General features: G+C 42.8%; 1 protein-coding gene across 3 annotated transcripts in view; it reads left to right on the top strand.

Annotated features, from left to right (window-relative positions):
- Positions 1-21,727, top strand: part of LOC113028019 (SRC kinase signaling inhibitor 1) — a 140,941-nt gene that overhangs the window by 115,356 nt on the left and 3,858 nt on the right. The window contains exons 12-20 of one of the 3 annotated variants that reach the window (XM_080305290.1): positions 291-466; positions 871-1,001; positions 5,353-5,500; positions 8,386-8,683; positions 8,987-9,332; positions 9,533-9,675; positions 10,865-11,014; positions 11,127-11,219; positions 14,554-14,691. In XM_080305290.1, the coding sequence (XP_080161416.1) occupies positions 291-466; positions 871-1,001; positions 5,353-5,500; positions 8,386-8,683; positions 8,987-9,332; positions 9,533-9,675; positions 10,865-11,014; positions 11,127-11,219; positions 14,554-14,691 (1,623 nt within the window). Of the gene's footprint in view, positions 1-290; positions 467-870; positions 1,002-5,352; positions 5,501-8,385; positions 8,684-8,986; positions 9,333-9,532; positions 9,676-10,864; positions 11,015-11,126; positions 11,220-14,553; positions 20,072-21,727 lie in introns of those variants that run through there. The other 2 variants (XM_080305293.1, XM_080305292.1) reach the window with 2 other exon arrangements.

The raw sequence follows: 21,727 nt of genomic DNA, 5'->3' as shown, positions 1-21,727 counted from the left end.
TAGCCTCAAAGGGGGATATGTAATATGTGCAGCTTGCAGTACTGTTAGAGTTGAGTCCCTCGATTAAGATAAAGGATTACTGGGGAGTTTTCCTCTAACAGAGTAGGAGCTCTTTTTGCAAACAGACCAACACACCAGATGTTGTTTGATCCCTCAGGAGAGTAAGTTTTAACTTCAGTACATTTACCTCATAAACTCACAAATGCAGTTTGAATATTTGGGTACGTGCACTCATCCAATAGTGTGAATGGAAACCAGTTCAAGTTTTAAGCTGTGACTCTGTTTCCCAGCTGGAGAACCAGGACTCGGTGCTCGCCCTGCTGAGACAGACGGAGTCTGAACTGAGCCTCATGATGCTGGATGCCATGCGCACCCAGGAGGACCCGCTTCAGAGACAGCGCCTCCTAGTGGAGGAGGAGAGGCTCAAATACCTAAACCAGGAGGAGCTGCTCATCCAACAGCTGCAGTGAGTTTGATCTTAAGTAAGAAGCACAGCAAACAGTCAGGTGGTCTCGGTTGGTTCGGTGAGGTGAACGATTCATGATGTTTCCAGTTGTTTACGCAAAGTGTAGACAGTGTTTCCTGGTATGTTTAGCTGAAGTTTCATTATTTCCTGGTTTAAGCTTCACATCAAAATCAAACCAGGAAAAAAAAACTTTTTGCATTCATCTGCTAAACGATGGTGCTGGCAACAAGCACAATTTTGGGACTATTTTGTAAATGTTTTGGAAGCCAGTAGTAGATGAGTAGTAGTACATGAATAAAGTCTTACACTCAGTTTTAAAATTTGCAGGGCATCCACTGTGAATTCAGGTGTGAACAGTTACATTTTCAAAATAAAAGACATTTACAAATTTCTGTCCTTCACAGCGACCTGGAGAAGTCTGTGGAGGAGCTCCAGAGGAACTCGTCCGTGAATCACGGGCTCGTGACGGAGCAGGACGTGGAGCAGAAGAGCAAAGAGCTGAGGATGCTGGGAGAGACACTCACTGAGCTAAAAAGTAAATGCTGTCATGACCAAATCTGTGATGTTTTGTTTGTTCTTTGAATGTTCGACGCTTTAAAATCCTCTCAGTTAACGAGACTAGAGGACATAAACTACATCTGCCATTACTGATCAGGAAGCCCTTCCCTAACCCCTGGAGTGTTTAACTCCTCGACCTTTCACCTTTTGTGTTACGTCTCTGTGTTTCAGTCTTTGATCCCTCGATCCCGTTTGCTTGTTAAGTGATGATGTTTTGACCTCGTTTGCAGATGCAGTCATGTCCTGCGTTGGATGAGGCTCTCATTTCTTTAGTGCGCTGTTTACATTTTATCAACATGAAATGAGACCCTCAGAAGTTTCCAGCTGTCTTTCTGTCCATCTTTCTAGTAGCACTATTCATGTGCAGTGCACCTTTAAGGTATTTTAATCACACGGTGCACACCACAGTCTGGAATCACTCTTGGGCTGGCTAAGATTTTAGTGTGGACATTAAGCTTAGCATCAAGACTCATTCATAGAAAGTCATCCAAACCATGGATGAGCATATTAATAACTGTTGTCAGACATTCTCTCAGCTGAAGTTTGATGTTTATTTCGTCTTCCTGCCGTTTGTTGCTGCCCACCAAGAACATTTACCTGTTATTGATAAGTTTAACCCTCATCCTACATCTTCCCTCTGATAATCTGTTTATATTAGCCCGGCCATATCTCTGTAGCTTTATGCCACATAGAAAATTATTATATGTCAAACATGCTATGTTCCAACTTGCACTGAGGAACTGTTGGCACCATTGTCTCGCAGCACAAAAGCTATTTGTTTGAATCTGCTCTCCCGAGCTCTTGTGTGGAGTTTGCATGTTTTCTGTGACTACCTCGCACAGTCCAAAGAGATGTGTGGTAGGTTAATCTGTGATAAACTAATCGTGTGATTAGGCAGAGGTTCCATAGTGGGTCCACGACCCTCTAAGGGACACTTTCAATAGGGCATAAAAACCTGGGATTCTCCACCAGTTTCTCTTAGAAGTGAAGAAGCTTCTAAAGAAGTCCAGGTGCTTTTCTTTCCAAGCTCCTTTAGTCATCAGGAATAGAAAATTGCTAAATGAAGATCAGTCTATTTCCTTGTCACCAATCCTCCACACAGCGCTGGTGTTTATTTTTACATCGTTGATTACGTCCATCGTCGTGCTTTACCTTTGAGTTTCTTTTTAGAATGAATTCAGAGCATGCAGTATCATTTTCAGATGTTAATTAGTGACCTACCGTGACTTCCTGCTGACTTCTAACTGCTAATTGTCATAAATCCTCTTTTTCATGAATTTCTGGATATTAAACTGTATTACAACAACTGAGGGAACGTTCATGCTGATCTTTGTATTGGAACTGATTTGGATGCTTTAGTGGAACATCTGTACTGATGACTGGTTAATGAAATTAACCACTTAGTTAAGATAATAGTTTTTTAATTTTACTGCTATATGCAAATGATACCCCACCGCTCCGCTGGTGAGCAGCTCTGTGTCTGTCGGTGCTTTTAACTTTAAACTGCAACAAATTCAAAGGAAAAAGGTTTCAAACACCTGCCAGGCTTAGCTGCACTTTCCAGCACTGTTGCTTCACCTCTGCTGTAGCCCAGCGAGACATTAACACATATCTTTGTTTACAGGATGAGACTGGATTAGCTGAAGTAATCTCCCTCTGAAAGTGGTCCCATACAAATTCATTTTTACACTTATTTGTTTTGCAAAAGGAAAAGTGCTGAGACGTGAATCTAAATGAAGCTGAAACACTTTGTTTTTAAAGCTTCGTATCATCATAATTGCGTCACTGTAATTGCAAATATTTTGTGGCTGAGGGTCCAGAAGCCAGATTTTTAAAATTTATTTTAGTGCCATGAAATACAACAGATAAATTCCCTGTAATATTTATTACTACTGCTAATGTACTTTTCTAGAAAAGCCAGCGTGTGATGGTGTAAACACTCACTAACATGACTTTACAATCAAATGTTTCATACAAACACTGATCATCATGAAATCTCCCCACGTACAGTACTGTAGTTACAGGTCACAGTTCAGGTGCTAACACTGCCAAAATACCGTGTTTGTCCATTTTCATGTTATGCAGACATGCAGATTAATATTTATGAGTCTTATTGTCCTTTAATTAATATTCATGAAGTTCCAGTTGGCCTCTGTTCCTGCTGCTTTGACCTGTGTACTTCTGTCTCTATCCTGAATATTAACAAGCAATTCCAAATCTCTTTGAAGCTCATTGTGTTGTGAGCCTGGATCCTACAAGTTTAACAGTGTCCTCCACTATTTTATATTTAATGTGAACTTAGAAAATGGAAAAATAGTTTTTATTTAGTTGGTTTTATAAGTTCTTAGTAGGACAAGACAGCAAAAGGAAAGGGACTGAAAATAAGGAATTATTTTTTTAAAAGTCATAAAAAGTGTTGCAGGTTAGACCATAAACAGGAAGTTACTGAAAAAGAAAAGAAAATCCAACAACAGGGAAGATGCATACTAAATACACACTAAGCAGAGAAGCAAAATAAGGGGCAGGTGAACCCAATCAGACCTTAATACAAACTCAACTTGGACGTCTACCTCTCCTCCCACCTTTGCACACTGAGGAGATTTTATTTATGATTCAAATGGAAGAATTACTTATGTGTAAACCAGATACTCAGAGTTGATTTAATAAGGGATTGGGATGCTTTCTTCAGTAATACCATAATATGTCTCAGAAGCAGTTCAATTTGATTTCAATTCAGTTTTATTTATACAGCTTTAAATCACAATAACAGTCGCCTCAAGGCGCTGTTTATCGTGAGCTACAGATCGGCCAGTAATAGAGAGAAAACTTTGAAAATCAGACAACAGTGACAACATTTATAAAAGATGGAAATCGCTTGGAATCACTCACTAGTTGCAAGTTTTAATTCAATTAAGTTTTAATTCTGTAGCACCAAATCACAACAGTTGCCTCAAGGCGCTTTGTATCGTGAAGTAAAGATCCTACAATGATACAGAGAAAACGATGAGGGGCGGCCGTCTGCCACGACTGATTGGGGTGAGAGGAGGAAAGCATGACAAAGACATGCTGTGGAAGAGAGCCAGAGATTAATGATAACTAATGATTAAATGCAGAGAGGTGTAAGGACACATAATGAGGGGGAAAGTGACTGAAGAGAAACACTCAGTGCATCATGGGAATCCCCCAGCAGCCTACACCTATTGTAGCATTAATAAGGGAGGATTCAGGGTCGCCTGAATACATGCTTTAGCAAAAAGGAAAGTTTGAAGCCTGATCTTGAAAGTAGAGATAGTGTCTGTCTCCTGAATCTAAACTGCGAGCTGGTTCCACAGAAGAGGGGCCTGAAAACTGAAGGCTCTGCCTCCCATTCTACTTTTAAATCCTATACGAACAACAACTAACTCTTTATTAGGATGATGCGGTACTATGAGGTGGTAAAGAGGAGATGGGTCCTGATTAAACAATGGGCAGGATTTTAACCTTGATTTAGCAGGAAGCAAAGATCTTTACTCTCATCCAGTAAGATGTGGAGGTTATTTATTTAACTTGTTCTTGGTCATATTTCTTTAAAGTGACCGTTGTAGCAGTCGCATCATCTTCAATTTCCCATGTGCCTCACAGCCTCTAGTTTGTTCTTTATGTTTATGTTTTTATGGAAAAACAAAAACCAATAAATAAAATAATATTTTTTAAAAACAAGGGCGGGAAAAGAACAAAGGAGGGAAGCAAAATTATAGAAAACCACATGAGGAACTAACCTCCAAAATAAAATGGGAAATAAGAGGGACCAAATGAAAACACACAAACATCAGACTCAGATGAAGGGGAACACACTTGGAAGAAGCAAGAAGTGAGAGAACAAAACATAATCAGTATGCAAGAAAAACAGAGTCTGAATCTGAGGCATATACAGCTTGTTACCAACACACACCCAAACAGGACATATAAATACTACAAAGAATGAAACATATGTTAAAAAAAGTTTATGTACAGATAAGAAGACATGGCCAGGACACGCCCCTGAGGCGCCGCCATTTCTGCTGAAATCCAACATCTCAGATGTTACAACAAGCTAACATGTCCTTACTTCTCGTTTAGCTGACCCCCGCTGAGCCCTCCTCATAGGAATCATCTGGATATGACAGGAAAATCCTGGGTGACAGAAACAGCATCCCGTCTTCCCTTTATGTCCCCTTCCCTGTAATCCGCCTCCTCCCGCTGTCCCTGCTCTCCGGCTCTATTTCTTCTCACGTCAACATTTCAACATATCTCTCTGACACACAGCTTTCTGTTTTCACTGATGCCTCTTTCCTCCCCACCCTGTGCAGACCAGTTCCCGAGCCTTCAGAGTAAGATGCGCGTGGTGCTGAGGGTGGAGGTGGAGGCTGTGAAGTTCCTGAAAGAGGAGCCTCATCGTCTGGATGCCCTGCTGAAGCGCTGCAACACCATGACAGATGCTCTCAGCACGCTGCGCAGGTACTCGAATTAAAAGTGAAATGAACCCTCGCTCAGTTATTAAAGCAGCTCAAGTATTTTCTGCAAGATTTACATCAAACCACACAGTCAGTCATCATTTTTTAGTAATTTGGTTTAGATAATACAGCTGACGTCAGTCTTATCAGGACCAATCAATTATTTAAATTTTTTTTTTATCATTTGATTATTATAAAAAATAGTTTTTTCTTTATTTACAGATTATAAAAGGACTTAAATAAGGATATTAAACTACAATATATACACAACATGTGATCGAGGTTTTAGGAACGAGCCCAGATAAATCAAAAATCGTACTTGATCTCCTCTTCATGGTCATTTTCCCGTTCACCTCTCAATTCTTTTCATCACAGCTGCTCATTTGAGATCTCTCAGTAGAAGTGTCCTTATGCTTCTCCCCCTGTGATGTGTTCTGGATCGGCTCCATCGTCTAAAAACAGCATCTTGATTTCAACTTGATTTTCATTTTTTGGATGGAGCACAGGGATGCAAGTCTGGTGACAGCAAAATGCTCAGAGTTTTTCATTTGCCGTGTCACCGTCACTCCTAGAAGTTCCCCCTCAGACACTTCAGCAAGTTACAGTAGAACAGCTGGCAGTTCCACCTGGGTGGATGAATTTAATGCATTAGACTGTGAATGTTTAACGTTGCTGCAATATGAGCGGGTGGTGTCCTGACCATCTTTGGTTCGCCACATCTGGTTTCAAACATCGAGATGGCAAAAGGCAAAAATGGTCACCTTCTGATGTCAAAAGTACGACTTTATAAACCAAGTGAGAGTGACTACATCCATCGTTTATATACAGTCTATGAGCCAAAAAGAACGATGAGCTCGTGCCACGCCGAGGCGCCTGTCCATCTGTGTGTTCGCGAGAATCTCTACTCCCCCTTTACCTGTACTCAGAATTTAACTAAGCTTGCACAAACTGCTCAAGATTGAGGTTACACTCATTTTAGAGGCAGTAACTGCGATGAGCTGATGCATCTGTTTTATCAGAAGGTCTTTTCCAACCACTAAAAGGGACCTAGTTACATCTTGGTGCCAGATGCCAACACAATATCAGGCAGGTGGTCATTTTGTTTTGCCTGATTGGTATATATTAACATCTACACAGATTTAATAGAAACAAAGGCTTGTGCGGTGCTAATGACTACATAAAAGTTCTGCAATTTTTTTTTATTTAATTTCGTGTTTTATCCAAAACAAAGGTCCAGGATTGAAAAAGGATTTGTTGTAATATGGAATCAGTGGAATGCAGCTTATATGGGATTCCCAATTATGTGTTTAAGATTAACATTTAAGGAAGTAAAATCAGAATTGATGCATGACTGCGCTGCCAAACGCTGAATAATGCCCGTGAGTCCTGTGTGAACACCGAGAACATCAGAGGAGAGCTGACGGGCGCAGCAGTCTCTCCTTTCCACTGTTGGTATTTCTGATTAATGGTTAAACCTTCTGGTCATCAGACAGCACGCCTCGTTTCTGCTGATATCAAAATGATAACATGTCATATATCGAGGTTTTTGTATTTATTTTTAATTGAAAGAAAAAGTTGAAAGTTAAAAACTGTCTAAGCAGCCGTTCGGGAACTTCAGATTAAGACGTCTGAATCCTGTAAACGGGATTATAAATCTCAGAAAAATGTTGATGCCGGTTTTCTTGGGGAGCTGCAGGACTTTAATGTAAGATCAGTAGGATTAAAATATGTGAGAAACTCCTCTCCGGTACACCAAGTATGGCCAATTATTTCAGCTGTGTCATCTTTCTTCAGTTCCTCATATGCGGTAATTCAATCGTTCATGCGATGAGTAATATATCACTTACCCTCGGTGGTGATCTGCAGTGATGTTTGTTTTAATAATCCTTTATCTAACTAGGTAAAAAAAGTCTCATTCAGACTGAAAATATCATCTTGAAGATGGCAGCAAACATCGTTACATTTATAGACACAAACAAACAGACAAATAAAACTGTCACACAGAACAGATGAACCCGGGATGTGCCGGGCGCAGCTGTGTCGCTTTCAGGTTCCGACGTGGCCACGGGAGCTAATGGCGCCCGCCCCGAAAGGTGATGGCACGTCTGGCAGACGTTCCAAAAGCATCTGAGGAGTAGCTCTCAGCAGCAGAGGGAAGGGCAGGAAGATATACACAGAAGTATCATAGGGAAGCCAGTTAATTTCAAAATAAAAGAACCCATTCAGAGTCAGTGCTTTACAATACGCCTGGTTTGATTTGAAGCTTTGTGTAGATGTGACATCATATGACATCCTGATCAAAGCTCCAAGTTTGAACGGGTTCATGTGCAAACAAACTTTCAGAACCATTTTGTTCTTGATCTTTACTTGCACGATTGTCAAAACATTTAATAGGAGCTTTGGGTTTAATAAGTTTGCCTGAGCTGACCCAAAGGTGGCACAACCAGGAGCAGTGTGTATTTACTTCAACATTTACAGCTTTGTGAGCCATAAACAGGATCAGACCATAAGGCCTCGTTCTGCTGTAACATCCTGAGACACGTCGAAGGCTTTCTGTCCGACGCAATGAAGGTTCCTCTACAGGTGCTCAGAACAAGATTTCCAGGAGCGATCTAATTAGCAGGAGTGCTGGAGCCAGTGTTTTACAACATAAAGAAATGGTCTGGCCAAACTTAAATCTGGCACCATTTTTGCCTTTTTATGGGTTCAACAGTTCAAGTTTTTGATATTTAAGTTTTTGCAGTCAGTCAGCAACAGTTTGGATCATTTATGATTCATTACCAGAGTTTGTTAAAGTAAACGTAATAAAAGCTGGTTAATCAATGACAATAGACTTCATTGTGTTAGCTGATGACCTTACCGTTATTCTGTTGTCCCCTTTGTTAAAAGACAAGTCACTGAGGGGGTGTGGAAGAGCCCCGAGGACCTCTCCAGCCAACCGCAGAAACGAGCCGATGACCTGAGTCGTACCTCTGATCTCGACATCCTGAACAGTCCTCCTCTCAGCCTCACCGATCTCAGCACCAGCGCCGGCCTGGCCAACTGGATGCCCGTGTCTGCCGGCGACGCGGACACCTCGGGCCCCGAGCAGGACATCCAGCCTACGATGACCTTTAGAAATCGAGTTCTTGATGAGCTGCCAAGCCGGCGTCCTCCTGATAAGTCTGTGTCCGCCGAAGTGCGACTGGTAATGAGCTGCTCATTATGACTGTTTTTCTTCATCTTACTGGTGTGAACAATCTTAATGTGCACGTTGTCAGGATCGGCCAGATGGCAAATATCCATTTACATTTGAAATTGCATCTGAAGGTACTTAAATCCCTCCATGAGACCGTGTTCACACGCCAGCAGTTTGTTTATAATTCCATTTGTCCATGCAGCATTAGAAAACAAACTGCTTCTCTCTGCCTTGGTTATGTGTTTCCAGCTCTGCCTCTTAGTAGTTTGCATGTTAGGGCATATCATTTGTCTATATCTGTATTTATGTCAGGCGGCCGAGCGGGACTGGGAGGAGAAGCGTGCCAGCTTGACCCAGTTCAGCGCCCAGGACATCAATCGCTTGCTGGAAGAGACTCAGGCAGAGCTGATGAAAGCCATCCCCGACCTTGACTTCGCTGCCAGGCACATAAACAAGCCGGCAGTGCCCCCAAAGCCCCAGATCACCATCCCAATAACGTCCGCCGCAGCTACCTCTGCAGCTGGGACCACTGGGACAACAGCCACGACCTCCACCACTACAAACACCACACCCAGCGGGGACCAGCAGCCTGGAAAGGTGCAGCTGGCTGCCCAGAAGCTGAACAGCATGGAGGGGGCTGGTTCGCATCGAGGCTCAGGTCAGTTTGTGTTTCAGATTTAAATCTGAGCTTTCAGCTTTGACTGAAGTGCCTTTGTGCCGTCTTCCTCCCCTCACCCCCAACCAGCTGGGGTGAGGGGGGGGGGGGATATTACCTTACAATATAAATAAATAAATGTTAAATAAAGTTATTTAAACAAAATGAAAGTTAAAATACTAAAAATCTGTTTATTTTTAAAGTGGACCTCAACGTGGCCAAGTATCGAACAGAAAAGCCCTCCAAGTCTCCTCCTCCGCCTCCACCTCGCCGAAGCTTCCCCTCCGCTCACGGCCTCACCACAAACCGTACTGGAGAAGTCATCGTCACGTCCAAGAACCTGAAGGTGAGACTCAGTCAGGGTTCAGTATCCAGAACCACATATGAGTCATACCTTGATTGTTTTTTAGATAACAACCACAGAACCAATCACTTGATCATGTTTGAATACATCCATCTATTTCCTGAGCCACTTTTCCAATAAGGGTCGCATGGTGGCTGAAGTCTATCCCAGCTGTCGAGGGGTGAGAGGCGAGGTTCTCTTTGGACCGGTCACCAGTCCATCACAGGGCTAACATGGACACACGTGTGCTTATAGTCATATCTTCTAACTAACATGTTTGAGTCTTCCACTTTACTTACCTGAGCGATCTTTGAGTAATGCAGGTTTCCCCAGATTAGTGCGAGTTAACCAGGCTTTAACAGCTTTAACAGCACTTTCAGGATTATTGCCATGCTGCTACGTCGACAGGTTTTTACCACACAGCTTCAGATTTTGGCAGATCTCTGCAGACTTTGCTGCAGGTTCACAGCAGCATGCTGCCTCTTTCAGCTCACACTATAAATCAAGTTTCTGTATTTGCCCTCTGGTCCACAGTGTTGTTAATGCATATGGATTGTTTTGGTGGGAACTTTTCTACTTGTTTTTTTAGGTATATGCTGTAAATGTCTGCCTTTTCTCAAATCTATTAGAAATAAACGTCTCTATTTTCTTTATACAAACTACCCCCACTAACCAGAGTCGTTTCATCCTGTCACGCTTTCATAACTAAAGCCTCTTGTCAGAAGTGGACTTAAATCTCCGTCTCTACAGTGATACATGTGGCAGCACAAAAAAAACGTAGCTCCCTTTTTGAGCAAGCCAGTCATTTCTGGTGCAAGTGCTCTCCATGGTGGTTCTGTTATATTCTGTTACATACAGTAGATCTCCATCATTGTCTTGTCTTCTTCTCTACATCCCAAACTGGGCGTGTCAGATGGCCGCCCCATCCTGAGCCTGGTTCTGCCAGAGGTCTCATCATGTTAAAAGGGAGTTTTTCCTTCCCACTGTCGCCAAAGCTCTGCTCAAAGGGGATCATATGATTGTTGGGGTTTTCTTTTGTTTTCATTGTAGAGTTTTTACCTTGACAAACTGCAATTTGGTGCTATATAAATAAAATGGAATTTAACTAAATTAAATGAAATTGAATTTGACCTGTTTGCCGTGGCAGGTCAGTCCTTAGAAATGTTGTTGTCTTTATTTTGTCCTTTTGTAGATGGAAGAAGATGGTGACCTGCCAAAAACCCTTGTGAAACTGAGGCGGACCCCCTCCGATGCCCCCCGACCTGCCTCGACCCCTCCCGTGATCGCAGCCTCGGCCGTACAAGATGAAGACGACGAAGAGAAGATTATTGCCGAGCTGGAGGTACATTAGTCTGGATTTTTAAGTGAGAAGTTATTCATCTGATTTGTGTTGCAGATTTCTGTTAATACATGTTGTCTCGGTGTGATAACGTGTCTTTCATAAAACTACAAAGATATTTCAGAGAATGCCTGTAAAAGATTGTAATAAAGGGTACAGCAGCCCAGCAAAGGCCACCCCCACCCCTCCCTGCATCATGGGCAGAAAGGTAAATTAAAAACCTCCAGCTGCCTTCTGTCTCCGCCACACCTGTGGGCTCTGCTTCTGTTTCTGCTCATTCCCCCTTTCTTTGTATTTCCTACTACTGCTGAAGCTTTTGTAGCGACTAATACAAAGAGTCAACACCTTTTTCAGGGTCACACTGAAATAAGCAGCGGAAACACAGCTGTAAAAAGCCAGCAGACTAAATTGTAGACAGCACTTTAATCTGGTGGTTTTCTGACCTTGGTTTAAAAAAACACCAGCATTTCCCACCATTTATACATTCTGCTTTCATGTAATCAGCCTTATACTGTGAGGTTTCTGTTAGAGGAGAAAAACACACGACGAGGAAAATCTGGTGATTCATCTCAGCGCGCTAGCAGTGACTGAATTTATTTACTGATTATAATTCAATTTAAATACAATAACTGGCTTTACAGGAGCGAGGAAGAGAGAGCACCGTGGGCACCATGCAAAAGTCTTCTTTACATTTTGCATTTTGTTTCTGAGGAGCGAGACTTCCTTATATTTGTTTCCCTTGTACAAGTCGTGCAAACAACGGTGAAGGATGTCATGTGACTGCAGCGTCACAGTGTTTTCTGTCACTGTGCACGCAGTACTGCGAGCCGTGACTGATGGCATTAATCTGTTGTTTGCTGCTATGTGGATAAATGACTGGGGGAGTAACGATGACCTGTTTTAACAGAAAACTAGATAAAGTGTTAAAATCTATTAAAGTTGCCATGTCAACAGCACTGTATGTGAATCAGATTGTTTCAGTTTGTTTGGTGATGCTTAATTACTTTTCTGTGATAATGTAAGCTAATTAAAGTGTATGCTATATTTAAAACATCCTATTTAGTTTTTTTTAGTTTTTTACTCCTATGTGGGATCAACAGACGCTGAAATATATCAAAGATTAAAAGAAATAACTGGATTTTCTGGTGGCGTATATTCGAATTGAAAACGTATGTGTGTTTTCCACATTCATATTTAAAAATCCAGTTGTAGGCAGAAGGCTGAATATAAATTTAAGGTGGCTGAACTTTTCTTCTCTTTCTAACCCTGTTAATGTGTCCTCTCCTCTGCTGACTTTCAGTCTTGCATATTGTGATGTTTGTTTATAAAATGTGCATTAAGTCTCTGTAACCGCTGCAGCACCTCCTTGTAGCTGACGGCGTGATGCGATGTGCAGTGAGTCAGCACGGATCGAAGCAGATCATGCATTTAGTTTAGAGTGCTCTTTATGACAGCTCTGCTGGCACGTTGAGCCGAGAAAAGAGGTCTTGTTTTTGTTGGAATTATCGCACAACGCCACTAAGCAGGTAGCTGTCAAAATAAAGGGACGGTGAGACGAGGAGGGAGGGCGAGGGAGGGGATTTCAGGTTCAGAGCTGCAGACAGAAACGTTTCTCTGAAAGAATCTATTTTCTCACATGCAGGTGCTTTAAATTCAGATCCCGCTTTTGTTTGCTGAAGGCGTTTCAAGCAGCGTGGCATCTTTAAAGTTCCTGCCAACAGTGATTAAAGTCAGCAGAAATAAATTGTCTCTTTCTAATACTGGTCATTAAATCTGTGCTTTCCTGTGGTAGAATATTTTTACTGAAATTTGGTCCAGAGAGACGCAAAAAAGGTTAAAGGTTAAAACTCAAGAATGGTGAACACCGGCACCTAGATCCTCTGTGTACAGCTGCTCTCTACAGACGTGTAGACATTATGCAATCATTCGTCACAGCGCAGCACTGTAATAGATGTAAATCCAGTCATCAATGAAGATTTTTTTGTCACTTTTTAACAATTTAAGCTCAGTCAGAATCATTTTATTCAAAAGATGTCCTTCCACAGTACATTGATTCACCACCCTTCACTGCACATGCACGGAAAAGAGCGAACGTCAGTGACAGCAGATGTAATTTTAATGAAGACGTAAGGATGCAAGGCTAAAGGAGCTTAAACAGGAAGCTCTGCATGAGATGGGCATCAGCTGATGCAGCCTGGCACAGAAAACAACTGATCTGAAGTATTTTTTACAAAAGTCTGGTATACAGATCTTAAAAGTGTATGAAGACCTACTTTATTAAGTACATTGTTCTAGTGTGCAGTTTGTTCCATATTTCTGTGATAACATCACAAAGTTGCTGCAGATTTGATGATGTCAATCTCTCGTTTCACCACATCCCAAAGACTGGATTAAAATCTGGTGACAGTGGAGGTCATTTGAGTTCAGTGAGCTCGTTTTCATGCTCCAGGAACCAGTTTGTTGACGTGCAGCTGGATGGATCCATGTTTTTATGTTGTTTACATCAAATTGTCACTCAACCATCTGATTGTTACAGCAGAAGTCGCCTCAGACGAGGAAACATTTTTCTAAATCTTCTTTTGCCCAATTTGAGTGAGAAAATATGAAATGTAGCCTCAGTCTCAAGACGTTAGCTGACAGTAGAGGCGTCTGGTCTTCTGCTGCTGTGCCCAGGCTGCTTCAAGGTTCAATATTTGTGTGCTCAACGATGCTCCTCTGCATACTTTGGTGGTCAGCTGAGTAGCTATTAGCTTACTGCTATCGTCTTAAAGCAGTTTGGTCCTCTGACGTGAAAACCACATTGCTTCTCTTTTTCTGACCAGTCTCCGTAAACACTAGAGATGGTTTTTAGGGAAAATCTCAGCAGATCACCAGTTTCTGAAATACTCAGAATAGCCCAGCTGGTACAAACAGTCATGTTACATTAAAAGTCCCTTAAATCTAATTTCCTTGTCATTCTTGAACATGTCCATGTGCTTAAATCGGTACGCTAACAGATATTTGTGTCAATGAGCAGTTGAACAGGTGTGTCTAATAAAGTGGCCGGTGGCTGCATACAGCATCACTATAAACTGTAGTAGCATTGTGGAGTGAATGGTTCTGATCGTACAAGTATTTGAGATTCCAATCAGGACAAGACAAAAGTAGACACTGATTTTAGGACTCACATATCTTAAATATCCATAAGATATGTTCAGCATCTGTTGCCATGGTGATCTAGTGAGGTAAAAGACTTAATGATAGCTGCACTGGTGGAACAATACTGTGATGTTGGGATATCGGATTGTGCAGAAAAAAAGACCCATTAATGAAGCTATTCAAAAACAACAAATATAATCTACAACACATGGCCAAAAAAATAAGTACACTTTCAGCATGTGCTGTGTTTTCATTTGGAGGGCTTGCAGATCACAGTCACGGATCATTACAGTATAGAGAGGCTGTGTCTGATTTCATGCCAACACTTGGCTGGTTCAACATGAACACAAGCCGAAATAAGTTAAATTAAAATGACGTTGCTCTCTCTCTCTCGGCTCCCACAGTACAGCAGTAACTCTCCCGGCCCGACGAAGGGACCCTCTGTCGCCGCCCGGCTCAAACACCTCCAGCAAGGCAGCCTGGAGAGGCCCAAAACCCGCAGGCAAAAAGAGGAGATCCCCAAAGTCCAGGGTCAGCAGCAGGTATTCCACTTCTAAAAAGTCCACCTCTGATGCTTCGTCTGCCTCTGCCTCTCCTCTTTGCTGTCACTCCAAAGGAAGTCCCGCTCCCTTCCTCGATGACTTCTGCGAGATGAAAACTGTATAGGCCTGACCGGCAGACGACACGAGATCAAACACAAACCAGTGGGGGAGAATATCTACAGAAACCTTGGTTTTTTTTACCAGTTCTTGATGTGTGTTTTGAGTTACTGGATCTAACCTAGCTTGCTTAGAGGTCAAGTTTTTGTCGTGCGAGTACGTCAATGTTTTGATTTCCTGAGGAAGGTCTCGGTGCTTGTGACTGACTAAACTAGCTTTATTATGATAGATCTATTCCGATACATCATCTGCCTCTGTTGTGTGAAATAAGCTTCAGTAATGCCACGGAAAGACTTCATATCTCAGAGTCACAGAGATGATATTTCACCCTGATCCAACCATGTTTTCTCTCACTGAATCCTCCTCATCTCTCAGTCTGTTCATCCAGTAATGACCACATGCTGCTCTTTTTCTATTACCCATCATTTAGACCTCAAGGTCAGCAGGCAGGGCTGCAGCAGGCGCTGAAAAACCTGAAGGGTTCACATTCCAGCCGCTAGGCCAGTCCATAACGCTAGCTTACTTGCCTTTTTTTAAAGCCAGGATGCTATGATTATTTTGCAAGACACCAAGCGCAGAACACAAGGCATAAGGTCAGCAGAAGATGGTGTGCAGGTTTCAGTTTAGTGTCTGCAGTAAGCAGAGTTAAAGTAGCACCCTTAGCAGTGATGTTAAAACAAAGACGAATCGATGGAAAGAATGGAAGCAAGGACCACAACCCAAACAGATAATGAAGATGAGCTGAACGAGAAGCAGCGAGACAACAGGCTGCAATTTGGGGAAGACCTTAGTGAGGATCAGGGGCAACAGATCCCCAAAGAAAGCCACCTTCCCCTGGAAGCAGTGATTGAGCGTTTTGCACATTTTGAAAACTGTAGCAGTTGTAAAACTGGTAGAAGCGACCGTGACTTTGAATAGGTTGTGTGGGAATCCTTTGCTGAAGGCAGACGTGGTTGTTCTACTACTGAAGGAGGGGCCAGGTCAGAAACCAAACCTCAGCAAATTCAAGACAGTGTGGGGACTTGACTTTACAGAGGGGAAGGAACCAGAATTGGATGGGCAGGGCTGTGATGGAGGGGTGTGTGGAGCAAGCAGACATTAAAGATATGTGACAGGAAGAGGAGTCTTTGGGGTGTCGTGCTAGTGAACTTCAGATAAATTATTTCCAATCATTGATCTGAATATAAAACGGGGTGTAAGGAAAGTTTCAGGAAAAACTTTTAAACTAATGTCAAGTTCTCTAAAAGTTATTTTCATTTCAACGTCTAAAAATTCAACTTAAAATTCAAACTTTCTCGTTAGCTTCTATCCTTAGACTGTATTTAAAAGATGGACACATCAGTAAGAAGTCCTGTTTTGAAGCCTCGAGGTTAATTTTTCACCGCTGTCAATCTTGGCATTTTAAAACCAGATGTGACAACTCAGTAGCCAATGAACACCCCCTACATAATCCTCCTTTCTGACTCTAATAATGACAATAATTTACAAAATTATTTACAAAACAGCCTTCATGTTTATTTAACTAAACCTGAAATGATGATTTAATGATCTGAAAGTGTTTTCTGAGATCACAAGGCTGCTGTCCCATAGTCTCCTATCAAAGATGAGTCACGTGAGTCTCCCCCTGCTGGCTGTTAGAAGAATGCAGGTTTTTATGTTGGCTTCACCTATCAGACCTGAGCATTCGGTCCATCTTTTATACTGCCTGTGGCTCTATTAGTCATGTGACCCAGTAACCATCTGTCATTTTAATTACCACTGACACTAAAGGAAGTGGGGCTGAATATCAGCCACTTTTATCAATGACCGGCGGCGAGAAGTGGTCGGGTAACGAGTTAAACTTTTCTTAACTTTGAAGCGAGCGACAGAGGCGAACACTAACTGGAGATGAACTAGATATACAGAAGCAACAGACTGTCGGCTGTAAAGCTGAGAGCAGGATTTGTCATTTTCAGTTAATTAAGCTGCACGTTATTTTCCCAGTTGATAATTTGTTTGAACCTTTTTATTTGCTGTTGCTTTTGACCTTGATAAACAGGTGAATTATTCTGTTTTAGCTCCAGTTGTGCTTGAATTACAAAACCAGGCATTTATTTGCTTTAAAAAACTCTCTAACACTTCTTTCTTACCACAAACACAACCGCGACCTTCCTTTCCGCAAGACAAACTTGAGACTTGTCTTGGTTCCCTCAAATATCCTTAACAGGCAAGTTTGATAAGAAAAGGAGGCATGAGAAGCCAATATTCAGGATGGGGGAAACCTGGAGTATGTCCGTGTGACAGAAGGAGCAGAACTGGGACGATTTACAGTGCACACATTCAGGAGTTATCTGTAGAAAATGCAGATAAAGTAAATTTTTTTTGTGAGTTCCTGGTTGCACAAAGACTAAAAAGTAAACCTTTTTTATGGACTCCTGCAGTGTTTCATTATTAAAGTGCTGTGACGGCTTTGTACAATTCCAAACTACTTAACCACGATGTTTGTTGGCAAATTAAACCTCCAGTTTAATCACTTTTACACAGAAAGAGGCTTCTGAGCTAATCCAGGCATCTTGAATAAATAAAAATGCCGCGTACGCTAGCACGCCTTTCGCAGCTGATTCTGAATCTGCCACAAATTCCCATCCGCTATGTCGCCGTGCACCAGCACAGTACAAAGAGAGAAATCGGTGAGTAAATCAGCAGCTCGGTGTAAAACACGTCGCCTCCTCCTGAGCGTGTCTGTGCAAACGGGAGGTTAAAGTTGGCTGATGAACCCTCAAACACGGCCCTTTCGCCACGGAGCTCCACTCGCTCTTATCTGGTCCTGCAGGCGCTCCGGGCTGCCCCTGACCTGCTGAGCGTAACAGCCTTGACCCATCCTTGGCTACGATCCTTTTTGAGTAAATACTGACAATGAAAATAAAAACGCATCCAGCTGGTGCCTCTCAGGCAGGCAGGCAGCGGGTCACTGTCAATCATCCTCTCATTTGTCAGCGCTGGTTTTGATTAATGATTAATGATTTTTCCATGAGATATCTGTCATTAACTCAAAGCAGCTCCTCCACATGAGCCCAGATATCTTTATAGACTTCGCTTTCATGTATGCGAGCAGGCCAGCGTCTTTAACAATGCCTGATATTAGCAGTAACAGCCGTTCACATGCGGCCAACATGGCTGACCTCCAGTTGACACGCGATGCCATCTGGGCGCTCGTGGACGAAGAGGCCGTGAGGATTAGTATTCAGCTCCGGTGCCATCTTGTAACGGTCTGAATATTAACTCACTTTTTTTTTTTGCACCTCATTTCCCTTATTGCTTTTTAAAAATTCATGATTTTATAACCACACAGCCTGAAAGCAAATGGTCAAATAATGTACTGTAATTTTTCTATTACGCAGGCCGGAGCCAACGCACGGCTGAGATAATGTCATCGAACGTGCTGTTAATATTATGCACAAACATGTTCTCTTATCGCATCCGGCTAAATTAACTGTAGAGCATCACTTGTAATGGAAACGCTGGGATAACAGCGTGGCTCATCTGTGTCATGTCAATGTCAGCCTCTACTGTACATACAACCATGCGGCCAAATGAAGCCTCGTGTAAACGAGTTAATGTAAAGAGAAGGGAGGCAGTGAAGAGTAAAGAATACACAACTGGGGGAGGCGGCAGCGAGTTTACTCACTGAAGCTAGGAGCTGGAATTAGAAACCACCTCACAGGAATGTTAATGTTTTACCTTCTTCCTGTTGATGGACAAAGATGCTGTTCCAAACTCAGTGGCTGCCTCACTCCTTTTGGCTTCTGCTCTACTTTAAATTAAATGAAAATGGGTCAAAATTGTGTTTCAGATCTGCAGAAATCTACAAAAAAATGTGGTCAAAGCCAGAACGTAGGAACTAAATTTGAACTTTGTTGTCTGTAAACTGAAGTCGCGATCGCTCTTTCTGCCACGACTCGACAGACGCTTCTTTTCCCTCAGGATCGGTGACCTGGAGCGAAGTCTGCCTTATGACAAATGAACAGAACCAAGGGTTCAGCTCTGCTTCTTACCAAAAAATCTCTCACTGCTGCTGCTTTCACTCATTCTTTAGGAAAATGGCAGGAAACTCCTGCAGTAGCAGCTCCATACCTGCTGACATCAGTGGTTCCAGCTTGTTTTTCTTTTTTTGCTGCAGCCAGGTATTTAGCAGCAGTAGCAGCACGAAGCTTTTATTGGTGGACGTGCATGATACTATATTTGGTATCAAGATGAAAAAGGGCTAACCTCAGCAAGGCCTCGGCCACCACTGACAAAGTGTGGCCAGCCATTTATTCCCCCTACACGCAGCCGATGAGGACGCCTGTTAGGGGGCCGTTCACGTGCTCATAAAGCTGACTTTACATCCTGTTACTGATTCCCCAGCAGAAGCGATTATGTACAGATATGATTCAGTAACAGTAACAAAGAGGAACTGAAGCATGTAACTATGGTTTATCTCAAGCTTATACACCACTGGTCCAAAAAAAAGGTCACACATTGATACTTCATTGGCCACCGTTAGCTCTGGCACACGTTCACTGTGGCATCATTGCAGTAAGCTTATGCAATGTCACATTTATTTCTGGGCTGCTGTCTTCTTTTGTTACGGCTGGGAGAGTCAGACCGCTGCGTAAAGCCTTCCCCAGCACATCCCAAAGATTCTCAGTGGGGTTCAGGTTTGGACTCTGTGGGGTCCGATCCATGTGTGGAAATGATGTCTCATTTTCCCTGAACCACTCTTTTTTACAATCTGAGGCTGACGAATCATCTTGGATAAGCCCATGCCATCAGGGAAGACAAACCTGGTCATTCAGTGCAGGATACCTCACATATTACTGAGTCAGACCCCTAATCCAATGGTGGGCTCCCACCCACAATGCCCTGCCCCCAAGTAGTGATTTTTTTTGGGGTTTTTTTTGCCAAACACTGAGCAATTTACATGACTTCAAAGCCACATTATAAGTTCGAGAGTATTTGGCAAATATGGAATTTTTGCACATTAAAGAAAATAAAACAGCAAAATAAAGACATCCAGATGAATCAAACTGTAGCCGACCTAACTAGCTTAGCAGCTCTCTGTAGCTGCGATTACACCTTTTAAAAAGTGAATCGATGCTTAAATCACATAGTTAAATCTATTAAAGTCTATATTTTATTATATTGGCTTACATGTTAATGTGATGAGTGTTAATAGTATTCAGACAGATGGAACCAATTCCCCATAAGCTGCAGTTGTAAAATAAGGCTTATTCTCTTGAAAATTAAATGGTAAATGGTAAATGGCCTGTATTTATATAGCGCTTTACTCGTCCCTAAGGACCCCAAAGCGCTTTACATATCCAGTCATCCACCCATCCACACACACATTCACACACTGGTGATAGCAAGCTACATTGTAGCCACAGCCACCCTGGGGCGCACTGACAGAGGCGAGGCTGCCGGACACTGGCGCCACCGGGCCCTCTGACCACCACCAGTAGGCAACGGGAGAAGTGTCTTGCCCAAGGACACAACGACCGAGACTGTCCAAGCCGGGGCTCGAACCGGCAACCTTCCGATTACAAGGCGAACTCCCAACTCTTGAGCCACGATCGCTCAATTAAAAAGAACAAGACAGTTGAAAGAGCAGTTTGAAGATGAAGTGTCCATTTCTGCAGTTTTAGGTAGTCTGAAGGATCTGCTGTGTAAAGTTATGAAGGTGAAAAGGAGGAAAGTTAAACCGTTTTCCTCCCCACACTGCTTCTGTTTTTGCTGCACTGCCGCTGTAGGCGGGTAAACTTCACATGATGCCCGCGTCTCCATCAGCTGAACTGGTGTGATGTTGCTCCGGGCAGACGAATGCTTTTAGATTCAGAGTGTCAGGCATCGGGATCTGCCAAAATAATGTGAAGCGATGCAACATATTTGATCTCTTCTTGACTAGATTTACTCTTTTGCTTCACTGTTTTGGTTTTCTTGTGGTATCGGCTGCTGTTTAGCATTCTTCAGTTTGACGGAGAAGCTGCTGTGCTGCGTAGAGGAGGCGGTACGCTTTTAAAAATCCCCTCCGGAGTCTGTCTCTGCTCGTCCTTTTGTTCCCGAGAGCGCCTCAGATGTACCTGTGTCCCCCCCCCCCCCGGGGCTCCAGGCAGCACCTTGTCACCACAAACAGTTTTCTTTTATTGCTGAACTTAAGCTGTTGTCGAGTTGGATTCTTCCCCCTTTGTACGCCCTGTTCCAACAAGGTTACAGACAATACCAGCACTCACACGTTTTATCCAACCAGCCTTTTATTGGCCTAAACTGATTTTTCCATTTGCTGGTGTTTTGTTCCGTTGCACTGCATTTGACCTCCCAGCGCAACCATAGTTAGGTGTTTAAAGAAGTCATAAATTGACAGAGAAAGCAGATTTATCTCAAGCTTCTTCTTGCTGCCAGATTATGCCTCCTTTGGTGGCATCTTTTATATACAGTCTGTGGCCAAACGTTGAGATAATTCTAGAAAACACCAGAAGTCCTTTAAGTTTGCTGCTACTCAAGTACGCACCGAGTACCCATCCATCAGGTAAACAAGAGTCGCGACGACGTTCTTGGCACATGCATCAAATTTCTCTTTACACACCCAGTGCGGTAAACCATCTCCATCGTCAATCTTCCTGAACGTAACTTGTTTGTCTTTCGGCCGGCCGAACATTTGGATGGACAGACCGTTTCGGGCCGTGTGTGGCTCATAGAGGTGTAATGGGAGGGAAAATCTGTAGCCCACTCATGTGCAGAGCCGTTCATTAGCAGTGGCAGCAGAGGGGGCCGGGGGACGGCCAGCCGCTGGTTGTTTTTCCACTTGGTTTATTTATTTGGCACACAGAGGAGCTGCAGAGGCTGCTGCTGCTGCTGAAGGCGAGGTGTTTAAAGTGAGAGCAGGTCAGAAACATAAATG

Source organism: Astatotilapia calliptera, chromosome 8, assembly GCF_964374335.1.
Source record: "Astatotilapia calliptera chromosome 8, fAstCal68.1, whole genome shotgun sequence".
Lineage (NCBI taxonomy): Eukaryota > Metazoa > Chordata > Actinopteri > Cichliformes > Cichlidae > Astatotilapia > Astatotilapia calliptera.
Note: the sequence above shows the minus strand (reverse complement) of the source record. Positions and strands in the feature narration are given on the sequence as shown.